This window comes from Lupinus angustifolius, chromosome LG17 (assembly GCF_001865875.1).
Source record: "Lupinus angustifolius cultivar Tanjil chromosome LG17, LupAngTanjil_v1.0, whole genome shotgun sequence".
In the NCBI taxonomy this organism is placed as follows: Eukaryota; Viridiplantae; Streptophyta; class Magnoliopsida; order Fabales; family Fabaceae; genus Lupinus; species Lupinus angustifolius.
This window is the reverse complement of record NC_032025.1, coordinates 6,694,627-6,718,236: the sequence shown is the minus strand read 5'-3', so window position 1 is coordinate 6,718,236 and position 23,610 is coordinate 6,694,627. Positions and strand designations below refer to the sequence as shown.

Below are 23,610 nucleotides of genomic sequence, written 5' to 3'. Positions count from 1 at the left end.
TATCTCATTTTTTACCAACAAATCACTCACTAGCCTTCAACTAGCATCTCAATTGGATGATCCATAACACCTTAAATATCTAATTTTTATCTTATATATATATAAGATAAAAAATGCAGCTATGACCATAACATTGCCACGTGTGAGGTGACAAAAGTGTCAAACTTATGGACCGTCCAAACTTGACGGATGGGGATCTGCTGTCTAAAACCAATCACAATGAAGTAAAAATAAATAAAGTCATGAATGTTTAATATTTTAACTGATATGACATATTATAATTGATTTGAGACAAATTTTAAGACATGTTTGACACCAACATCTTTGTCCCAACTTGACAACATGTGAGACTCAAAGATCTCATAAATAAGGATACACATTTGATGTCTCATAAATTATGTCACGCATGTGCCATTAGTTATCATAGGTTAATAAAATAATTAATTTTTAATATTAAAATATTTTTTCAACAAATCATAGACTAATGGTACAAACAATACCACTATTTGTGGGACAATAAATATACTCTCATACAAACACTATAATAAAAGCATATTCCAAGAATAAATTAAAAATATATATAAAAATGATTTGAATAAGTGAGTCTAAATTATTAAATTTCCTCAAATTATTGAATTTGTTTTGAATTGAAAGATTAGATATGGAATAAGTTTTATAAAGTATATTAGTGTAGCATATAAAGTAAAAAAATGAATAAAAACCATTTCTCATTTTTTCCAACCAATCTCTTCCTCACACTTTCTCTCTCTCTTTCAACGCATTCTCTGGTGCCAGAACTCAGAAGCCTCATATCCTAAGCAAAATTAGGTAAAAACTAGATCTCATTGGTAGCTGATTACATTACAATTGTCGCATTTCATTTCAATTTCGTGAAAATCTTGTTGTGGATGTTGTTTTTTTGCAGCTAATTGAAGCTCATAATTGTAGTATGGATTCAATTTGGAGTAACAATGACAAACCAGACGCTTGGGATTACTCTCTGGCGATCTATTTTGCTTTTGCATGTTTCCTTGTCAGATTCTTACTTGACAGATTCGTCTTTCGTGTAAGATTCTTTGTTTTCATAACAATTTCCTTGTTCAACATTCCATTGGATTTATTGTAGATAGCAGCATGTAAAAAGTCATTTTATTAGTTTTCTGCAATTTGTTTTTAAAATTAGTTGAAGGATCTTTAAGTTAACCTGTCAATTGAAGTCAATCGAGCAATTAGTGGAGGAAAATGTTTAATTTAGCACAGTTGCTCGTGCAATCAATGCATCTCAGTTTCTGTGATTAGAGTTTAAGTTTACATATGCTTTCATATAAGAATATGCATTATTATAACCAAATATTGTTAATTATGTTAGTTTTGGTGATGCCTCAACTAATTTAATCTGATTCATTTAGGAAAATAGTTTAATTCAATATTGCTCTTAATCCCAAATTGATAGAGTTGTGTCTTTTGCTCATTATACATGTATCATTTGTTAATTCTTCTTCGGAATGATTAATGAGTAATTTGTTCTATGGTTTCATCTTCTGTTAGCTTTAGCAGCAACCTTGCAATTTTTGTTTTTTAATAGACCTTAGTTTCTAATATTACCAATGGAACAAGGGGAAGCAAAACCAAATCATAATTATTCATTGAGGATTTTAGAAGAACAGTATATCCCTATTCTCTAAAGTGTAAATCCTACATTGGTTGAGTATGAGGTATGACCGTTTTAATAACTTGGGCAACCCTCCTCCCCCTTTGAGCTAGTATGTGAAGAAAGGTACTGTAGATCTTAATGTTCTGCTATGGTTGGAAGATGTATTGTAACAAACATGAAGGGAACTGTTTGCTGAAATTGGTTGGAATGAAATGCTGGAATCTTGTTTGGTGTCTTTCATGAAAAGTGTGTTAGCCCCATGGACTTACAAAAGTCCCTGGGTATCAATTACAGGGGATTTCACTCTAGCAAAGATGCTAAGAAGCTTTGGCATTGTGCTCACTCTGTGGTTCATCGGTGCATTTGGTCTGAAATGAAATCTAGAACCTTTCTAGGTCACTGCTTCTCTCATGAGCTGAATCAGGGGCTAAGTGAATCAGTTTAGGAAGCAACTGTTGACTGATAACCTTATCAAAATATGGTTGAGAAGTTAATCCATTTGTCTCATACCAGGCTAGACATAGCTTTATGTGGTGGGGTGGTAAGTCAGTTCATGCATTATCCTAAAGAAACTCGCCATTTATCTTTTCATAGCATTCTGTAGTACTTGAAAGGAACTCCTAGGAAAGTAATTCTATTTACAAGAGGGAACGAGATGACTTTTGGAGGCATATAAAATGCTGACTTGGCTGGATTGGTAGACGAGAGAAGATCCACCTCCAGACACTGCTTGTTTCTGGAAACTTGGTAACCTGGAGGAGCGGAAAACAAATGTTGTTGCAAGGTCAGCAGAATTACGAGCTATATGGCCTTAAGGATCTCTGAACTTCTAGGGCTGAAAATAGTTCTAGAAGACCTAAGGATCAAGTGGAATAGACCTATGGAACTGTGCTGTGAAAGTCAGCACTCAGCAATAAACATTGCACATAATCAGGTGCAACACAATGGGGCCAAGCACATTGAAGTGGAAAGATACTTCATAAAGGATGAGTTGGATAATGGGACAGTTTGAACTCCAACTTGAGGTGGAGTATCAGAATCCCTCTGTACAGTATCTTTCTTTATATAGGAGAGGACAGTGGATACAATTTTGAGTAGCAGTTTAGGAGTTCCCTAGTTTAGATTGCCTGGTATTCTATTTAAGAGCACGCTCTTCTAACAAAATTAACAGAAAAATATGTGGCAATTATATTATTGAGTTCATTCAATTAGAATATTAATGTCATTTCTTTAGCAGATTCCTAATCCTTAAATATTTTTTGTGGCTTGCAGAGGTTGGCCATCAGAATGTTGACAAGGGGTAAGACTGCATCAAGGATTACTAAGGAAATGCAAGTAAAGATTGTAAAATGCTCAGAGTCAATGTGGAAGCTAACATATTATGCTACAGTTGAATTATTCATTCTTAAAATCATCTACCCTGAACCCTGGTTCAGTAATACGAAATTATACTTCGAAGACTGGCCAAATCATGAGCTGAAGTAAGTAATTTAATAATTTATGTAACATGATAAACTATAGAAGTCCTTCCTTTTTAATACAAATGTTTGTCACATAATGAATGACATGCATTTGTCTTGTTGACCTGATCTGTTTCCTTACGTTTTCTTAAAGAAGATCTCCTCAATGCCCCTTATTTACTTCTATAAAATTTCTTTACATATTAAAATGTTCTATACATTTCAGACCTAACCTGAATCTATAGTTCACAAATTTAGCAAGTGTAAGAGAGGTTATTAGAAATTGCCAATTGTTCTTTAGTTCTTTCTGGTTTGGAAACTTCAAGAGTCCTAAATTTAGTTTTTGGTTTTGATAGACAACTAAGTAAATTGACGATATAAAACAAATTTCAGGAGTTTTATTAGTAACAGACAGATATATTCCTCCCTTCATTTAATACACGCATATAGCTAATTAATGGGGTTTATACTTACTTCTACTGACCAAATGTCATTGGCTGCCATTTGATGCTGTAGACAGTCAAATCAAATCAAATCAGAGAACTAGTAATTGTGCTTAGGAAGGAAATTCCAAGGCTATCGTACTCATGTTTGAGTTTTGCTAAAAACAGAAGTTGGCAAATTAAAAGTTATATTGCATTATGTTTCACTTCTTATTGCAGGAGTCCCTTAAAGATTTACTACATGTGCGAATGTGGGTTCTACATCTATAGCATTGCTGCTATTCTCACATGGGAGACTCGAAGGAAGGATTTTGGAGTGATGTTTTCTCACCATGTAATTACAGTTTTCCTGATTGGGATCTCATATCTAACTAGGTATTCTCTTAGCCCTATTTTTAATTAATAAGTATATCATGCCAGTAACCTAAATTTGTAACTTAATTACTTATTACTTTCAGGAGCATGAAAATCTCATGCGCTGGCTCATATTTGATGCTCGTTACTGATAACACAATTGAAATCATTTTAGAGTGTTTATAACTTTTTATATCTGTTATAAAATTTAGTACAGTAATAATATTGTCTCCTAAGTAATATGCATAATGATAGTTAGTGTGCTTGAAACCAATAAATTGTAAGTCCGAGTTTGGAAATGTTTTGTGTCCTTTAGTTCTTTAAATTGAGGGGAGCCTTGGCGCAATGGTAAGGTTCCTTGCTTTGTAACCTGGAGGTCATGGACTAAAACCCTGGAAAAACTTCTTCGCTGGTTAGGTTAAGGGTCCATACGGTACATCTGCCCTTCCCAGACCTTATTAGGTAGGAGCCTCGTCCTCTGCGCTGACCCTTTCTTTAATTTATTGAAATTAACTGGATGGAGATCTGTTTAATCATGTCTTTTATAGCGAGCTATGTGAATCAAATGACGACATCATATTCTATTGGAAACCTTGCCTTTAGAAAAGCCATTTAAATCTAAGTCCTTTTAAACAGTTTGACATATAGTCTTTCTTGGTCTCCCGCTATCTCTAACTATTGGGATAGTTGTGGAAAATATATATTTAGTAAATATATTACATGGCCTTCTTATACTTGTGTTGTGCCATAGGATAGCGCTTCAGTTGTTGTAAAATACATTATGCAGCATGTTATTTCTTGTAACTTCTAGACGCCCTTTATTATGGTAGAAACATCAATACAAGTTCTGCTAATTCTGCATATTTTTTATGCCACTGGTATGTACTACATTTGTAACCTTTGTAATGTTAGGGTGCAATTTTTTATTGATGCAATAAAACTTTCCATTCTCAAAACTTGTCTTGAATTTTAGTCTCTGTAAACAGCTCTGACACTGTACATACCTCATAAATGTTTAATCATCTTCTGTTTCTGCAAGTGTTCCTGACTTCCTTCTTTCAGCTCTCTTTTCCCTTCAAACTTTCCATGTTTTGCTATATCACCTCGAGTGATTTAGATAATCAAAATTTCAAAAATCAAGGCAGAGACTCAGTGAATATGGAGAGATAACTTACAAATGCTGCTTTCACAGTTTTTTCAGGATTGGCTCCATAATTCTCGCCCTTCATGATGCAAGTGATGTATTCTTGGAAGCTGCCAAGGTTTTCAAATATTCTGGAAGAGAATTTGGTGCAAGTGTGTTTTTTGGATTCTTTGCAGTTTCATGGCTCGTACTGCGGCTAATTTTCTTTCCTTTTTGGGTTATTAGAGCAACAAGGTTTGTTTTAGGTTAATTAGTGAATTCGTTTGACTCTGTTTTGTTTCTAGAGGCACTTTTTAATCATCCTTTCTTATCATTGGTTTTCCAGCACTGATCTTCAGAAGTGTTTAAACCTAGCCGAGACTTTTCCTATGTTCCTTTACTATACCTTTAATACGTTGCTCATAATGCTGCTGATCTTCCACATATACTGGTGGATGCTCATATGTGCAATGATCAACAGACAGCTGAAAAATCGGGGAAAAGTTGGTGAAGATATTAGATCTGGTAAGAAAATTTCACAAATAGAGATTGATATATTACTAGTATGCTTTTTTTCTGGAACCAGTCCACTTGTCAGGATATTTTCCACTAAATTTATTCAATACTTCCTTCCTGTATTGAAATCATAAATAAATAGTTTATGGAAAAAATCAGAAATATAAGATTGCCTGGAGCACACAATCTAAAAAGTTACTTTTGTCTTATGTTCGCAATTCCTGTATCTTGAAGGAGGTTCGTGGCCTCTTACCCAAGAATTAAATGGTTCAGACCTCAGAAGAAAGTCTAATCTATGGAGATTGGCTTATTTTAGATATATAATGTTTGATCAAGGATCGGGTTTAGGGGCAGAACTGCATTATCAAAATTTTATCCCTCCCTGTCTGTGCGCATGCTTATGATTATTCAACTCCGAATGAATTATGTACTGGATTAGTTAAATCTCGATACTTAATGTCTTGCTGCTACTTGTTAATAGCACGACTCCTTACGCAACTTTATCTAGTTTGTGCACATTGTTTCCAGCATCTACAGATCTTTACTTTTATTATTACCTTGGTTGGGTAAATATGGACTTCATTTACTGAAAGTCTCTCTTATCTCTCTGCAGATTCAGATGATGATTAAACAGGTGAAGAATTTTGTTGTTGTTTCTATGTTGTGGCTGATTGGTGGTAGCCCTGCAGATACTGCTTTTACTTGACTGCAGATTTCTAGTTCAGTTGGTTAATACACCATATTTAGGAGGGATGAATTTTCACTAGTCTCAGAATTTTGACTCATTACTGAGTAGAAAGGGAGAAGGGGAGCTATCATCAAGCATATTCTAATTCATGTATTTTTGCTGTATAAATGATAGGCATACTTGTATAATTGTATTTCTTTTTTTGCAAACAAACCCTGAAGGTGTTGGGGTTGAATGGAAAGTAGCAGATAAAAATTATGAAGGAAAGAATTTGTACACAGTGATTCCAGTTCTAAGGTTAAGCTATTGAGCAATATAAGGTGTAATGTGGAAGCAATGTAATTGCCATTTTAGATCATTAGGCGTCGTACTAGGTCAAAGGTTCGATTTTTGTGAGTAATACTTATTAAGATGAACAGTCAGATACCTAGAAATAGATTAATTTTTTACTCATAGGTTTAGTGAGGAGATACATTGGTTATACAAAAAAAAAGCACACTTCAATCAACATTGCCGCCACACAAATCCATCGCTATTGAGCTTCAACACATTTTCCTCCTTAGTAAAACCCAATCCCTTCTCCACATGTGGTGGCTCGTGGAACGATTACTTGTAGGTAATTGGCTAGTCCTGAACTCCTCCATTGCTCACAATTTGAAAACGAGTGGGTCATGTCACTCCTCCGGAAATAAAAAAAATTTGTTAGGCAAATATTAATATATTAGTATTTTGTTGTAGGTATAATTCTCCAATTTATCTAGAAAACTAATAATAATAATTAGTAAAAGGATAGTGTATACTTAAATTGTACGCCTTCTATACATATATTTCACCTTAATATGTGCCGCGTTCCGGTCTTTAGTTGCACGATTTTATTAAAGTTGTCACAATATTTTATAGTTAAAAATGTAGAAATTTTTTAAAGCACAATTACCTTGGGCTTTTAGATTTTTGATATCTAGGTTCGGGAATTAGTTACAAGGTAGAGAAGGTATTAGCACCCTACCTGCCCGCCTTAGGCAGTACCCTTCACTAAAATATATGACTTTATTATTATTATTATTATTATTTATTATTAAATTATCTAGTTATTTAATTAATTAATTTAAATGAGAAAAACTATTTATATTTTTTAGTTATGCTTGACAAGATGTACTTTGGTCCTACGTATCCATATTAAGGGAATCAAAAGCTTAAGTAGTTCTTGAGGTAAAAAATTGTTTGTTGGTTGGGTAATTTAATTAAGGACAGAAGTGACATAGCGCGACCGTCCGAAAGATGAGTTGAGAGGAAAGAAGTCTCTAGGGCGACCGTCCTCCATACTTTATGTGGTGGATAAATTTTATTAATGAAAATATTTATTTTTTCGTGTATTTATGAAATTATCTAGTTATTGAAAATAGCCTATTTTGGATTTTAGGAATTAATCAAATGAAAATAAACGGTGTAACACGACCTTTCGAAGATGAGTTGAGAAAAAAGAAGTCTCGAAGGTGACCTTCTCTCCATCTTTAATTTATTCCTAAAATTATATATTTAATAAACAATATTATAATATGTAGACAAATACTTTAATATATGTTGTTATTAAGATAACAAATCATAACTAATTAAAATTGATATATTTGTAAAATTATATTTGTTTCTATTAATTGGTTTGCATCTTTTTATTAAAACAAAGTTTTTGTTAGTTGGTTGCCAAAAAAGGGTTATATTGATTTTTATTATTTATCCCAAATATTAATATTATTTATTTTTTAAATTTTGTGATTAATTTTTGGTAGATATTGAAAAAATACATTTTATTTGTAAGATGGTTTTTTATAGTATGCAAATACTTGATTGATATAAATATAAACATAATATAAAAGGAAAAGGGAAAAGAAATAAACCTCATGGGAGTAGGTATCATGTGTGGGTAGGGAGCTAGTGATTTGTGTGGACCTATTTGTCAGCACATGAATGGGCAATGAAAGATGACTACGTAGGGTGTAGAGGATGGATCCACGTGGGCGTGTTGCATTCGCTTAGAAGGAGGGTCCATGGTATGTAATTGTGTGCTTGAGTACACGAGATTCCATGTCCCCTTTAGGCGGTAGGAATTCAATGTGCCACAGTACACTAGAACTGAGATGTGTTTCGTCGTGTGATTGGTCAGTCCTTTGGTCAAAGTGGACGGCTGAGATGCACTTCTCATACGGGAGCACAAGAAGAACAATAGTCTCTCTTTGTAAACTTCCCTCTCCTTCTCACTGTTTCGTGTAGCCCTCTTTTGAAGTTTGCATCTTTGGATTTTTTCGGTGTTTACACTATATTTACAGTGTTATTTTTTATCGATCCCAACACCTCTATTTGTATTAAAAATTATACCAACAGAATCTGAATTTTAGGTATTATAAAAATCATTTGAGTAAACTTAATAATCATCCCCTAACAAACTAGATTTGACTATCATTTTTATCTCTTTACTTTTTAAATTCAAAAAAGGTTTCTTAAAGAAATATTGTTAACATTTTCATTTAATTACTTTAATAAATCCGAAAATAATTATAAAAAAATCCATAAAAATAGTTTTACTTATTTTTATTCATTTAATATTGTAATTTCGAAAAAATTAAAATAAATTCATTTTATTAATTTTTTTATTTAGGGATAAATGTATGAGTTTCTAGAAACTAGCTTTTATTGCAATTTTTATTTATTTCTGAAAAATCATTTTTTGTGAATTAAGTTAATTTGGCTTTGAATTTTGGTTAACCTAATCACTTAAATGTAGGAACTCTAACATAACAAATTTATTATTATTTTTGAATTTTGGTTAACATAATCCCTTATATTTAGGAACCTTAACAATATTGATTATTTTATTATTTTTAGAAAACCATTTTTGGAATTCTATTATTTTTTATTTAAAAACGTTTCGGGTTTTTTCTGGGCCGAAAAAATGGGTGTTCACAACTGCCTTTCTTTACTTGTTGCTTACCTAATAGCAAGCAAACCGAGGTTTGAGAGATATCATGGTAAGTAATCAGTAAAGAAGTGAATGTTATTTTGTCGAGACTCAGAAAGAGTCATTTGGGAAAGTACTGAATTTTGATGAAGCATATCGATGCTTTGATGGTGGACCAGAGATTTGTTGAGGCAGTTAACGTGCTTGTCGTGATGAACTAGAGGTTTGCTGAGGCATTTCATTTGTTTGTCGTGATGGTTTAGGGATTTGTTGAGGCAGTTCCCACGGTTGTCATGATACACTAGAGATTTGTTGAGGCAGTTCTCGCTTTTGCCGTGATGGACCAGGGATTTGTTGAGGTTGTTCTCGGGTTTGCCGTGATGGACCAGGGTTTTGTTGAGGCAGTTCCCGCGTTTGCCGTGATGGGCCAGAGATTTGTTGAGGCAGTTCGCGCGTTTGCCGTGATAGACCAGAGATTTGTTGAGGCAGTTCCTGCGTTTGCCGTGATGGACCAAATATTTGTTGAGACAATTCCCGCATTTGTCGTGATGGACTAGGGATTGGTTGAGGCAGTTCCCGTGTTTGTCGTGTTGCACCAGGGATTTGTTGAGGCAGTTCTCGCGTTTGCCGTGATGGACCAGAGATTTGTTGAGGGAGTTCCCGCTGCGATAATGATTTAGGGATTTAATGAGGCACCCGTGTTGCCAAAACGATTGAGGGATTTGTTGAGGCACATGTGCTGCCAAAATAATTCAGGGATTTGCTGAGGCACCCGTGCTGCCATAAAGAATTAGGGATTTGTTGAGGCACCCGTGCTGCCATAAGGTATTAGGGATTTGCTAAGGTACTCGTGCTGTCATAAGGAATCTGGGATTTGCTGAGCACCCGTGCTGTTGTGAAAAATGTTTTGGTGTGTGTTAAAAAATTATTTGTGGAATGGGATGGTCACGCACCAATTAGTTGCACAGGCATGATGTCGAAATGCATGTTAGAATGCATGATTATGCACTATGCAATGTTTTGTCTGTTTGCTTGTGCTTATTGGAAGAATAATGTAGAGATGCATGTTTGAATGTTTGGTTATATGTAATGAACGATTATACAATGTTTTTTTATTTGTTTGTACTTATTAGAAAAATAATGTATAGATGTCTGTTTGAATACTTGATTATGCAATGTTTTGCTTGTTTTTTTGTGCTTATTAGAAGAATAATGTAGGGATGCATGTTTGAATGTTTCATTTTATGCAATGCAACTTTTATTTATTTATTTGTGCTTATTGGAAGAGTAATGCAGGAATGCATGTTTGAATGTTTCATTATATGTAATGTTTATTTGTTTGTTTATGTTTATTGGAAGAATAATGTGAAGATGTATGTGCAATGTATGATTAAGCAATGTTTTGTTTATTTGTTTGTGCTATAATGATTAGTGTATGAATGTGATTATGCATTGCTAGAATAGTTATGTTGTAATATATGTATGATATGATTATTATATATTTTGTTTGAATGTAATGGAATAATGAGTAAGACGCATGCACAAATGTTACAATGTGTTACTTATGATTTTTCAGATGACACTAATATGTTTTTATAAACTCGACTAAAGTGACCTTTGTTGCTTGATGTTGACTAGTACAATAGTTGATTTCATCAAAATTTGCCCCAGTTTACTTGAAGAGATATTTCTCTTAAGGTGATCAATAAACCGCTTCAGTATGATCTTGACGAAAATGACTAAACCCAGCTATTTTGCTCGAGTGTCGGTTTGCATAGAATTTCTCTAAAAAATGTTGATGCTTTTTGTTACTGCAAAAATTGCCTCAATGTGTTTGTTTGTCTTCACCTAGGAGGCTACGACTTAGATTCTCCAAAAAGCTACCCTAGTTTAGGTGATTGAGAATTTGTGGTGATATGTTTTCACCTTAGGGTGTTCATTTAATTTTTCCTAATTTTTGCCCAGAATACCTTATGTAGACATCTGTCGGAGATTCTCTCATTTTATTATGATCCAAAGTCGCCATTGCCAGTTTTCGACTTAGGACCACTCTCATTTTCCTAGGTTACCCATGCGGGTTTTCAACCTAACGCTCTTTTGTTTTTGTTTTTGTTTTTGTTCTTCTTCTTTTTTTGCTCTTTTTCAATACCCTTAGATGTCTTGACTCGATGAAAGTAGAAGCTTTGAACAATGAGTCGTTCTTTCTTCAAGAGACTTGATAATTGAAGATCTTTCTTGTATTTGATTGAGAGATTTTAACTTCTTGTGATTGGTTCAACTAATACAATCATGGGAAATCACTTTGGAATTGCTCCAGTTTTGGGCTTTTTTTTTAATTTCTGCAAGAAAATGGGATCAACCCAAAAGTTGCCCCAGTTTGGGCTTCTTGTGACTTTCCATTAGAAAATATGATCAACCCCAAAATTTGCCCGAGTTTGGTCTTCTTGTGACTTGCCATTGCCCTAGTGTGAGATAATTCAAGTCATTCTTCTATCCATATTGATTTGGTAAACTTGTATTGTAAGACTCTAGACCATGAATCATCTTAAAATTTGTCCTAGTTTGATAGGCTTCCAATTTCCCTTTTGTTTTAGTGTTCTTTATTTCATGCATAAATTTTCCTAAAACCATGATCATGCAAATTTTGGTAAGTGTTTGGCCTATGAGTGGTGATGTGGTAGTGATGATAAAATTTAATTTGGGTTTGGCTTGGGTAGACATTATGGTGATGGTGATGATAGAATTCAATTTGGATTTGGCTTGGGTAGACATGGTGGTGATGGTGATGATATAATTCAATTTGGGTTTGGCTAATAGTAGATGTGGTGGTGGCTATTGTAGAGTTCAATTTGGGTTTGTCTTATGAGTGACGGTGACTATGATAAAATTGAATTTGGGTTTGGCTTATGAGTGATGGGAAAGTTATGAATGATAGAGGATTGAGCTTTGATTGTAGTTGATGATATTTAATTTGTATTTTTGCTTGTGTTAATATGATGATGGTGATAATGAATTTTAACTTATGCATTAAAGATGAGATATTTTATCAAAATTTTACAAGATTTATGGAGTCAACATTTTTTGGTCATGATGCACATCTTATACAAATAAGTCATTAACAAGGTCTTTTTAAGCTTGTGCCATGATTTGGATGACCTACGATTAAGGCGATAATTTTTCATGAAGGGTTCCTCTTGTGATCCTTGATGTTGCATTTTTCCCTAACTTTTGTCTGAGATATTAATTGAGGATTCTCAGCAAGCTTTTTTACTTCTTTTTGTTGTTTTTTTTAGCCAGGAACGTTCTTTGTATTTTCTTATCCTTCGATCACATGATTGATGTAAAAGAATATTTTCTTTAATAATTGAATGTCAAGAAAAACTATTGAAAAACTACTTTCCCTAGGCTATTGAAATATTGAGGGTTATTAAAAAATTATCTCCTTTCATGATGTCTAGGCTCAAATGGGGTGACTATGGATATCTCCAAGATTTTTAGGAATTACAAAAAATATCTTGTGTCAATAGAAAATTTTGCTTGAAGATGTACATCATTTTTTGGTTTTATATTTGCATCATTTTCCATTTATTTTATTTTGAATAAAAAATCTCATAGTAATGCATAGATCAATTTTATTTGGGTTTATTTGGTTATGTGTTCTTTGGATAAATATGGTGAGTGGAGTTAGTATGGTGAGGTATAAGATTATGAAATTTGGATGATCAATACATTAGTATATACTTGTTAAAGAAATATACATTTGAAAGTAAATTTTTCTGAGTGAGTGCATGAATGGTTTAACTTTGATTGGGGTCCTCAAGTAAGGAGATTTTTTTCAAATTGGTCTCCAATTCAGTTGGGGTTGAAAATAATGTACTATCGAGTATGGACTCAACCACAAATTGTGAGTTCTCTATCTTCTTGAATGTCTTTAGTTTCAAAATTGATTGCTTTTAGTCGAGTCTAACAATATTGTTCTTAAAACCAATCTTCAATTGATGAGTGTCCTTAACAATAGGATTATGAAATGCATGCAGGAAAAACAATTTCTAATTGATGCATGATATGCATGAAGTGAATCCATTTTTTACATGTATTGAAATGTAACCTATAACTTGAAATGATGCATGGAATGCAAATACGCTAACTTTGACATCATACTACCTTAAAATGCATGATGTGCATATGAGGATGCATTTGATTTATTTGGGATGTATGAATGATGTGAGAATGCAAATTCACATGAAAACATATGGGATGTAACTATGGAATGCATGTAATTTTTTTTTGTTTTAGTGTACGAGATTCTTAGAAAATGCAATTTATGATGTATATGACTTTGAATGCATGAAGACTATGTAAAGATGTATGAAATATATTTTTTTTTATGATGAGATAAGAAGGTTTATGACAATGGATGCAATGAAATTAAAATGTATGATATGGTAATGCGTGAAATACAATATTTTGAATGATTTATTTTTAATTTTTGAAAATGTATGCATAAGTGAATGTATGTATGAGTAATGTGTTTATTTTTTAAATTGTATGTATACATGAGTGAATGAGTGCTTAATTATTTTTTATGCATGAATGAATATCTAAGTCAATGCATGATTACTTTTCTTTCTGAATACATGAATGAAATTTTTTGAGAATGATTGTGAATGAATAAAATGTAGAAGAATGTATGAATATTGCATTTTTAATTTTTAAATGAATGTATGAATATTATATTTATTTTTCAAATGAATGTATGAGTGAATGTATAATTTATTTATTTATTTTTAAAATGCATGTACGCATGAATTAATGAATGAATAAGTAGAAGAGTGCATAATGTATGTATGGATAATTGAACATGTATATGTATATAAATTATATTTCTTTTATTTTTATCGTCTAGGCTAGCTTAGGGCCAAAATAAATTGCCATATTTATTTTTATGGTAATCTCCTTGTTAGGGAAATAGGAATTCCCCTCAAGGATGTGATATTTTACATGTTATTATTTTAGATGACAAAATTCAAAACAATATGCTATAATACAAACATGATACAAATCACAAGATTCACAACAAGTACAACATCCTATGATAGGGTTCTAACATACAATGGACGATATTGGCAAGTTTTAGACTCCCTATAAGGTGTCCAATTGTATCTCTCTCCAATAGAGAAACCCAAATATATGATGTTAGAAACATGAGACCAACTCTAGCGGTTAAGTCATAAAAAAGGTAACAATATGAGTTGTTCACATCACCAACACTTGGAAGCGGCAAAGATCGTGACCAGTGAGACTAGTGTCCATTCTATTCAAAAATGTATCACTAATAACTGAGTGTAGGACATATGTGTGCCTAAAATGTGTACATGATATATCATCCAATAACAAAAATAATACATACATAAAATATGCACGTAATATTTATAACATATAATTCATACATACAACATATAATTATTAAATAAGCATGCAATTAATATTTGTAACATACAATTAATAATTAAGCATGCAATTCATATTTATAATATACAATTAATAATTAAGCATGTGATTCATATTTATAACATGCAATTAATAATTAAGCATGCAATTTTTGTGTTGGTGGAAATTAACTAATTAACTAAATATAAAATAAATAATAATAATAATAATAATAATAAACAAACAGTCACACATTTTATTGATTATGGGTAAGACTCTCTCAAAAAAGTCCTCACTTGAATCACCAGCTGTCGAGCCCCGATTTCGGCTACACGACTTCATTAGAGTCGTCACTACATTTTATAGTTAAAAATGTAGAAATTTTTTTTAAGCTCAATTACCTTGGGTTTTTGGATTTTTGATATCTAGGCTCGAGAGTCAGTTATCCTACTCATCCACCTTAGGCAGTACCCTTCACTAAAATATATGACTTTATTAATATTATTTTTATTAAATTATATGGTTAATTAATTAATTTAAATGAGTAAAACTATTTTTTATTTATTTATGCCTGACAAGATATACTTTGATCTTACGTATCCCTGTTAATGGAAACAAGACTTACATAGTTCTTTAGTTAGAAAAATGTTTGTTGGTTGGATATCTAAATTAAGGACAGAAACAGTGTAACGCGACCATCTGAAGGATGAGCTGAGAGGAAAAAAGCTTCCAAAACGACATTCTCTCTATCTTTGATTTATTTCTAAAATTATATATTTAATAAACAATGTCATAATAGACAAATACTTTAATATATGTTATTGTTAAGATAACTAATTAAAATTGATATATTTGTAAAATTATATTTGTTTCTATTACTTGGTTTGCAAGGAAGTTTTTGTTAGTTGGTTGCTAAAAAAGGTTTATATTGATTTTGTTATTTATCCCAAACATTAATATTATTTATTTTTAAAATTTTGTGATTAATTTTTGGTAGATGTTGAAAAAATACATTTTATTTGTAAAATGGTTGTTTATAGTATGCAAATAGTTGATTGATATAAATATAAACATAATATAAAAGGAAAATGGAAAAGAAAAACCTCATGGGAGGAGGTATCTTGTGTGGGTAGGAGCAAGTGATTTGTGTGGACCTTCTGATTTGTCAGCACATGAATGGGCAATGAAAGATGACTATGTAGGGTGTAGAGGAAAGATCCACATGGGCGCTTTGCATTCGCTTAGAAGGAGGGTCCATGGTATGTAATTGTGTGTTTGACTGCACGAGATCCCATGTCCCCTTTAGGCGGTAGGGATTCAGTGCAACACGGTACAGTGGAACTGAGATGCGTTTCGCCGCGTGATTAGTCAGTCCTTTGGTTAAAGTGGACGGCTGAGATACACTTTGAGATGGGAGCAAAAGGAGAACAATAGTCTTGCCCGCACTGGATCGCTCTGTTTGTAAACTTCCATCTCCTTCTCATTGTTTCACCTAGCCCTCGTTTGAAGTTTACATCTTTGGATTTCTTTTTTTTGGGTGCTTACAATGTATTTATAGTGTCATTTCTTATTGATCTCAACACCTCTATTTATATTAAAAATTATGCCAACCGAATCTGAATTTTAGGTATTATAAAAATCATTTGGATAAACTTAAGAATCATCTCATAACAAACCAGATTTGACTACCTTTTTTTATATCTTTACTTTTTAAATTCAAACAAGGTTTCTTAAAGGAATATTCTTAGCATTTTCATTTAATTACTTTAATAAATCCGAAAATAATTATAAAAAATCTATAAAAATAGTTTTAATTATATTTATTCATTTAATATTATAATTCCGAAAAAATTAAAATAAATTCATTTTATTAATTTTTTTCTAGGGATAAATGTATGAGTTTCTAGAAGTTAGCTTTTATTGCAATTTTTATTTATTTCTGAAAAATCATTTTTTGTGAATTAAGTTAATTTGGCTTTGAATTTTTGTTAACATAATCACTTAGATGTAGAACCTTAACATAACAAATTTATTATTATTTTTGAATTTTGGTTAACCTAATCCATTAGATTTTGGTACTTAAATAATATTGATTAGTTTTATTATTTTTAGAAAACTATTTTTGGAATTATATTATTTTTTATTTAAAATTTTTTTGAGTTTTTTATGAACCGGACAAAAAATGAGTGTTCACAACGTGTAAACATAACTAATTTAGTACACTTAACACTAATTGTATACATATATTTTCCCTTAACATGTTCACATTCCACACTAAGATTGTTATGTTAATTTTTTCTATCTATAAAACTCTCACACTTAAATAAAGTAGCTGAAAAATATTAATTTAAAATATTAAGAAAAAACAAATAGGGTATTCTTGTGAAATGATTTACGGTTAAAGCAGGCTATAACTATTTATTCTCTAATTTTTTGTCACGCATATACACTTATTAAAATGTTTAGTAAAATAATTACTTATATATCACACTATGTATATATAAGAATAAATAATTTAAGAAGATTTTGTATAAAAGATAGAAATACTCATTAAATTTAGTTGGTTTAAAATTGAGCTTAGGTTTAAAAGTTAGTATAATCAATATTTAAGACAGTAAATAAATCTTTATGTTTAGGGTTAAGTGCAAGTTCAAAATTAGACCGCTCAAAATTTATGATTGACAAGAAACAAGCTATATGCATTCAACTCGACTCATATTCACCTCTAATATGGAGTACACATATATAAACCTGGACCTTACATCACCCATTTCATATTCTTTATCTCCTTAATTCAAGTAATGGTTTGTCATATATATATATATATTATCTTTCTTAATAAGGATTTAAGTTCCAGCCTTGTGTATTAAGTTTCTTAATACAAAATGGAATGCCTGGCATATCAAGAGTATACTTGTGGCTAGATAAAAAGTGAAGTAGAGGAAAATTAATGTTAAAAAGTAATGGATTTAATGAACAAATTAATTATGTCTTACCGATGTTAACATTCCTTTTATTACTCTCTATAGGTTGCTGTCAGGACAATACTTCACATAAATACATTTTATAAAACCTTTTATGAGTCCCTTCCCAAATATCCCGAAAATATAAAAACAAATAAATAAAGGAAAGCCAGCGTGGTTTCTTCACTTCTCTAATTGGTATGACTCACCATGTCATGGACTACGGTGTTGACAAAGGTTTGACCACGTACTTCACTATCTGCTCTTTTATTTGGTCAAAGCTAAACACTGCCCTAACTCTTCCTTTGCTTTGCTTTACTTTTTTGAGTTTTTCTGATATTTGGTTTTTTTATTAATGTATTCATGTTTTTTTGTAAGTGTAATATATATGTATTATCAATGTAAATATTTATACAGAATTATTACATCATTCGTCATTTATTTGGATCATTTTTTAAAATTTCAATAATGATTAAATATGAATGAAGAATAATGCAATGACAATGTATAAACTCATACACACATACTTCTTATTTTTTACATGCTTCTTTATTTTCTAAGCAGCATACTCATAGGTCATCACCCATGTAAATATTTTCTAATCAATTTTTATTATATTATTACACATCAAAAAATATTTTGAGTATTACAATAACTACATTTTTTAAGACTAAGAGTATCTTCGATTGACATGACTAATCCGTTTCGAGTATAGAGATTATACATATGATTAATTAATAGTAATTTAAGAAATTTTAACCTCAATTATATTATTTAATTTGAATTTATGAATTATTTTCAATTTATAAATTATTTTCCACTTTATTTATATTCAAATGTTATTTTATATTTGTTTGTTTTAAAATTTTATTACAAAGAACGAGGCAAAGAAATGGGGAAGGTTATGTGTTGCATGAAAAGTAACCAAATGAGAATACGAAGACCAAATTTTGGTGAGTTAGTCTTTTAAGTTTAATAACTTTGTAATCAATTAATTATATCTTTTACATTCTAAACTCTATAAAATTCTACGAATAAAAATCTATTGTCTCAAACTATATTTTAAATAGTGTCTCATATTAATAACAAAATTAAAATTTTATATTTTTTAATTTTTATTCAATTATCATTTGTATAAGGCGTAATTTAAGACATGGTTTGAAATAATATATTTTTGTTTGATTAAGGTGATAGTTGACAAACACTTAATAGTATTGGTTATAGAATGTTTTCACATTCCGTTTGGATTGGTTTTTGGGCAAAAAATCATCCAATTCAAATACATAATTAAAATATGGTTTGGTCCGGACTATTCATATTAAGATGTCCAATCAAATCTGATCCAAATATTTTATGCAATTTCGATTCGGTTTGGATCGGTTTTTTTATAAAAAAAATAATATTGCACATACACTCAAAAATCATAAAATTTCCTATTAAGTACACAATAACAAAAAAATAGTGTTCATCAACATAAAACAATATTAAAAGGTGTCAAACAATATTAAAAGTAAACAACATCAAAAAACAAAAAAAAAAATAGCAAGACATCAACTCTAAAGTAAACAACAACAACAATAATAGTAGAAGTAGCCACAACAAAGCAAGATAAGACTTAAATAATTAAGGTAATGAGAAACAATTTAAGAGTTAGACATATTGTTAAGTGTAGACGATACTTATAAGGGATATACACTTAAACAATTTTGGTCCGGTCTTGATCGAAGAGGTGGAACCGAAAACCAGACCGGATCGATCGGTCTTTACTAAAAAAGTTCAATACAATCCAAACGCTTTCGGTTTTGGTGGTTTCGGTCTATTTTTTATCATTTTTTTATTTTATTTTTGGACAGGTTTAAAATTTGAATACCCCTAATAGAATGTGTAATGATCATACATTTGGCACGTGACATTTATATCTAAGGTCGCACGTGACGTTTATATCTAACCTCTCACCTAACTGGCACTTCTATCTAACAAGAGCATCCACAGCCGAAATCCCCTTCATGGTAGAGACCTTTTTGTTTCATAAAATAAATATTCATTATTCATTACTTCATATCATTCTATTTACGGCCAATAATAAACCATACTTCTTTAAAAATATTAAATTAACTTCTATTAAAAACATGTCATATTTTTAATAAAGTAATAATTTCTGTAAGTAATGCTCTTCCATTTAATAACACAGTGAATAGCGCACGTGAGAGAAAGATTACTGTGTGCTTTTCCAAATGAAAAAACGTAATGCGTGTATGAATGGTGTATCAACTGGTCTTGCCACGTCACTTCCCAACCGTATATTAACCCCATTCCTCACAATTCACTTCCAAGTTCAAAAAGAATTACAGACCCAACAACAACATCTTACAACAAAAATATATCCTTATCAATATAATTTACTATTTTGATCATTCATTTCGACATGTATCCTTTAACTCGTCTCACCTCCGAGCAAGAACTCTCAGTCATTGTTGCAGCCCTCACCAATGTTGTCACGGGATCCACATCTACCTCCCTGGACACCACCTCAAATAATGTCATCTCTCAATTCTCCTCACAGCTAACGTCACAAGCAACCTCTGCTACCACAGGAGGAACCACCTCCGATCAAAGAATACTTCCGACCTCGAACATAGTAACATGCAGCGAATGCAATATCGCCGGGTGCTTAGGCTGTAGCTTCTTCTCCGAGGAGAAGAAGCTACAGAAGCAAGCGAAAAGGAAGTACAGGGGAGTGAGGCAGAGGCCATGGGGAAAATGGGCAGCGGAGATTCGAGACCCGAGGCGTGCAGCACGAGTGTGGCTCGGGACATTCAGCACGGCTGAGGATGCTGCCAGGGCTTATGACAAGGCCGCCATCGAGTTCCGGGGGGCGCGAGCCAAGCTCAACTTTCCGGTGATTGATGATTCGCTTATAGTGGAGGCACATAAGGGAAACATGAATGTGTTGAATGCAGAAGAGGAAGTAGTAAAGGATGATAACTTAAGTAAGGGAATGGAAATGAAAACAGTAGGAATGTTTGGGAATAAGGAAAGTGAATTTTGGGATAGGATCGGAGAAGATGATTTTCATCAGCTTATGATGATGGATTTTGGCGGAGATTCTTCCCACTCTGCTGCGGGGAACACGTCCGGTTCTTGAGTAATACAATGATATTGACACTTTTTACGTTTAAAAATACAAAAAAAAAAACTTCTCTTTCTGTAGAGGATCATTTGAACCATGTAATTAGTTTTGGCAATCAATTATCTTGTTTTTTTGGGTGAAGTTATAGTGTGTATTTTTATACTACCAAAAGTATTCGCATACCTTATAACTAATGAATTAATCATTTTATGGATGTATGTTTACTCCTCATAATAAGTATCACTCCAAAAATAAAATCTTTAACTTTTATGTCTTTCTCTAAACATCTAGCAAGACCTTATTATAACATTATATCAATGAGTTGTTAAGAGTTTTAGTGTGTGGTTGAGTGTACACAAAATGAGCTTAATTATTTTGTAGGTAAGATGTATGTGGGTACATTCTTCTTCTACTATTATTTGAGAGAATAATCTCTTTGCATTAAGTATCCAATATTTGTTCACTTTTTTTCTTCCCCTTTTCAGTTTAAGGGCTAAGAAGATAGTATGAATAAGCTCCAATCCGTGCATTCTAATAAGATCATATGCTAGAATTGATTTTTCATAGACCTTTTTGCAAATTGAGTTTTAGATAGGAAATACGAGAAATGAAATGTTTGGGAACCATAAAAATATAATGGTAAGATGATTTTAAAGTCTTCAATTTCTGTTTCATCTTATATAAAACTCAACTCGTAAAGAGAACCTAAATAAAGGAAAAAAGAATTAGGTAAGAAATAATTTTATTATGTTATTTAAATAAAAATTGATTATAAAATTGATACTATCCATAAATTTACTCCCCAAACTTGTGAAAACATTAGTTGGATCATCAACTTCATAGTATCACTTAATTTGATCCATAGCAACAAAAAAAAGGGTATAGGAACCAAATCGACTAGATTGACGTTTTTATTATCTTAAACATTAAATTAACTGATAATATTGACTCATGGACGAAATTGAAGTATTATAATTAAATCTAAGTGTTGAATTAAAAAAGTAATTTAAAAGCTTTTTTATTAAAAAAATGATGTAGAATATATGTTAATTTCTAATGCATTGCTTTTATTTTTTTTAATTCTTTAACAAATATCACCCTTGCTACCTTAAAATAAATTCATCCTAGCAGCATATGTGACTATGACAACAATTTAAAACCAGGTTAATGTGTAACTGCCGTGGAACATGTTTCTGGATGTGGAACCAGGAGAATAATTGTGTGTAGAGATTGGAGCTGGACCACACTACCATATCTTTTTGACAAAGACTTATTGTCCTAAATCATATTTCAGACTAATAATATTAAAATTAAATATAAAAAATATTTAATTTTTTTTAATTATGACTCTTAGAGAGTCAGTACTGGTTGGAAATTGCCATACACCAATTCACCAAAAAGAATGAAAGATGCAGAGATGTTGTTAGAGTGGCTAAGGGGGTTGTAGATTCAGATTCTCATACCAAAAGGTTATGTAGTATGCAATTAAGAACTGCCAGCTGTAATTGAAGCACGTTTTCTTGTACACACGTTTTCAATGTGCTCAATCATTCACGTGCTCGTTAATGCATTTAAATGCTTAACACGCGATAATAGAGAGAAAAAAGTTAGAATAAAGCTTAGTGAAGTTTAATGACATGACTAAATCTTAGAGATGCCAGAACGTAAAAACTAAAAAGGGTGGTTAATTGTGTGGGTTGTGTTTATTCATATTTTATTATCTTATCTCAGTGTTGATCCAATTATTTAGAGTAAATATTCACATTCTCGTCTTTTACCTTTGTCTATATCTTTTAGATTCTCATTAGGCTTTTAGATAATAAAAAAAACAATGTGAAACTTCTGTCGGATTTGGTCATGATATTATCTCTACTCCTTGCAGCTTAATTTGTTAATAATTTTTTTGTTAATTAGAAGCTAGAAACAACTTTATATCATGGTTCCGGAGTTGTAAAGGCTTAAAAAGCAAAGGTAAAACAAAACGGCCTCTAATTGTTCATTAACAATATAACTTTCAAAGGCATAATGTTGAATCATATGCTCTGCTTCTTCCCTTTTAATGACCAATGTTATTTGATCATAACCAAGAATTTGAGACTCACCACATAGTGAAAAAATTGGAGGCAGAAACCTTTTGATGTATAGAAAATGAATCACTTCTGTTGTAGCTGTGAGATTTTAACACAGAATTGAAACAAGGGTCGACGACCTTATGTTTCTAATTAGTTATGCTTCTGCAAAAAAAATTATTACGCCTAATTACTTGTGTTTCTAATTAGTTATATATTTTTATTTTGCTCAAATGATCATAAAAGTTAAATATCATTGAAGTTTAAATGAAGAATTTTATTTAAAAATTAGGGTTTTCTCAAATTAATATTTTAGATTTTATGAATTGAAATTTGCTTATTAAATTATTGTACTTAATTTCGTTTAACATGAATCGCCAATGTGATTAGATTCAGTGAATGACTTTTGTTTTTTTTGTTTTGCAAATGCTTACTTATATTTTTGGTAAACAACTATTTTTATATCACAAATCAAGTTTCATGAGACAAGATAGTCTCAAATAGTGGGTCTATTTTTTTTAGATAACAACTGAAGGCAATGGTTTTTAAGGCAAAGCATACAACCTAGGACTGCTGTTAAAGGTTAATTACAATTGCTGTTTAATTTTTTTTGACATTATTATTAATAACAAAAATTAATAGTTTGTAACCTACTATTTCTCCTAAAGCAATGGCTTTTAAGAGCTTCATAGTTGAGCCAGCTCTAAGCTTTGCACTAATAATATCAGCTTCAATGGAGGTTGGATCCTTGAGGTCTAAAATGGTGGATGCATGTTGAGAGTTAAGACATTATTTCAAAAAATTACCCAAGTCAGACATAATTTATTAAT

General features: G+C 31.6%; 2 protein-coding genes and 1 long non-coding RNA gene across 5 annotated transcripts; all 3 read left to right on the top strand.

The window, feature by feature from the left end:
- Positions 732–6,548, top strand: LOC109331407 (LAG1 longevity assurance homolog 2-like). 3 transcript variants are annotated; one of them, XM_019565868.1, is made up of 7 exons: positions 732–828; positions 926–1,066; positions 2,927–3,135; positions 3,777–3,932; positions 5,104–5,289; positions 5,381–5,559; positions 6,164–6,548. In XM_019565868.1, exons 2-7 carry the CDS (start codon positions 950–952, stop codon positions 6,178–6,180), a joined length of 864 nt encoding a protein of 287 aa, XP_019421413.1. In that variant the 5' UTR covers positions 732–828; positions 926–949; the 3' UTR covers positions 6,181–6,548. The 3 variants fall into 3 exon arrangements, with proteins under 3 accessions (XP_019421413.1, XP_019421414.1, XP_019421415.1); XM_019565869.1 differs by having other exon boundaries at positions 746–828; positions 936–1,066; positions 6,164–6,527; XM_019565870.1 differs by having other exon boundaries at positions 749–828; positions 949–1,066; positions 6,164–6,527.
- LOC109331574 lies at positions 11,537–23,604 on the top strand. The gene is made up of 3 exons (XR_002105813.1): positions 11,537–11,626; positions 17,255–17,260; positions 23,592–23,604. It is a non-coding gene; the product is annotated as an uncharacterized LOC109331574 (long non-coding RNA).
- On the top strand, positions 19,936–20,873 carry LOC109331573 (ethylene-responsive transcription factor ERF109-like). Its single transcript, XM_019566158.1, has one exon. It carries the CDS (start codon positions 20,007–20,009, stop codon positions 20,724–20,726), a length of 720 nt encoding a protein of 239 aa, XP_019421703.1. The 5' UTR covers positions 19,936–20,006; the 3' UTR covers positions 20,727–20,873.

What these genes read in the sequence shown, in the direction of transcription:
- LOC109331573 (XM_019566158.1), top strand. Translation starts at nt 20,007, where the DNA reads ATGTATCCTTTAACTCGTCTCACCTCCGAGCAAGAACTCTCAGTCATT.
- LOC109331407 (XM_019565868.1), top strand. Translation starts at nt 950, where the DNA reads ATGGATTCAATTTGGAGTAACAATGACAAACCAGACGCTTGGGATTAC. An exon ending in TTGACAGATTCGTCTTTCGT is followed by an intron (nt 1,067 to 2,926) that starts GTAAGATTCTTT and finishes TGTGGCTTGCAG; the next exon opens with AGGTTGGCCATCAGAATGTT. An exon ending in TGGGTTATTAGAGCAACAAG is followed by an intron (nt 5,290 to 5,380) that starts GTTTGTTTTAGG and finishes TTGGTTTTCCAG; the next exon opens with CACTGATCTTCAGAAGTGTT.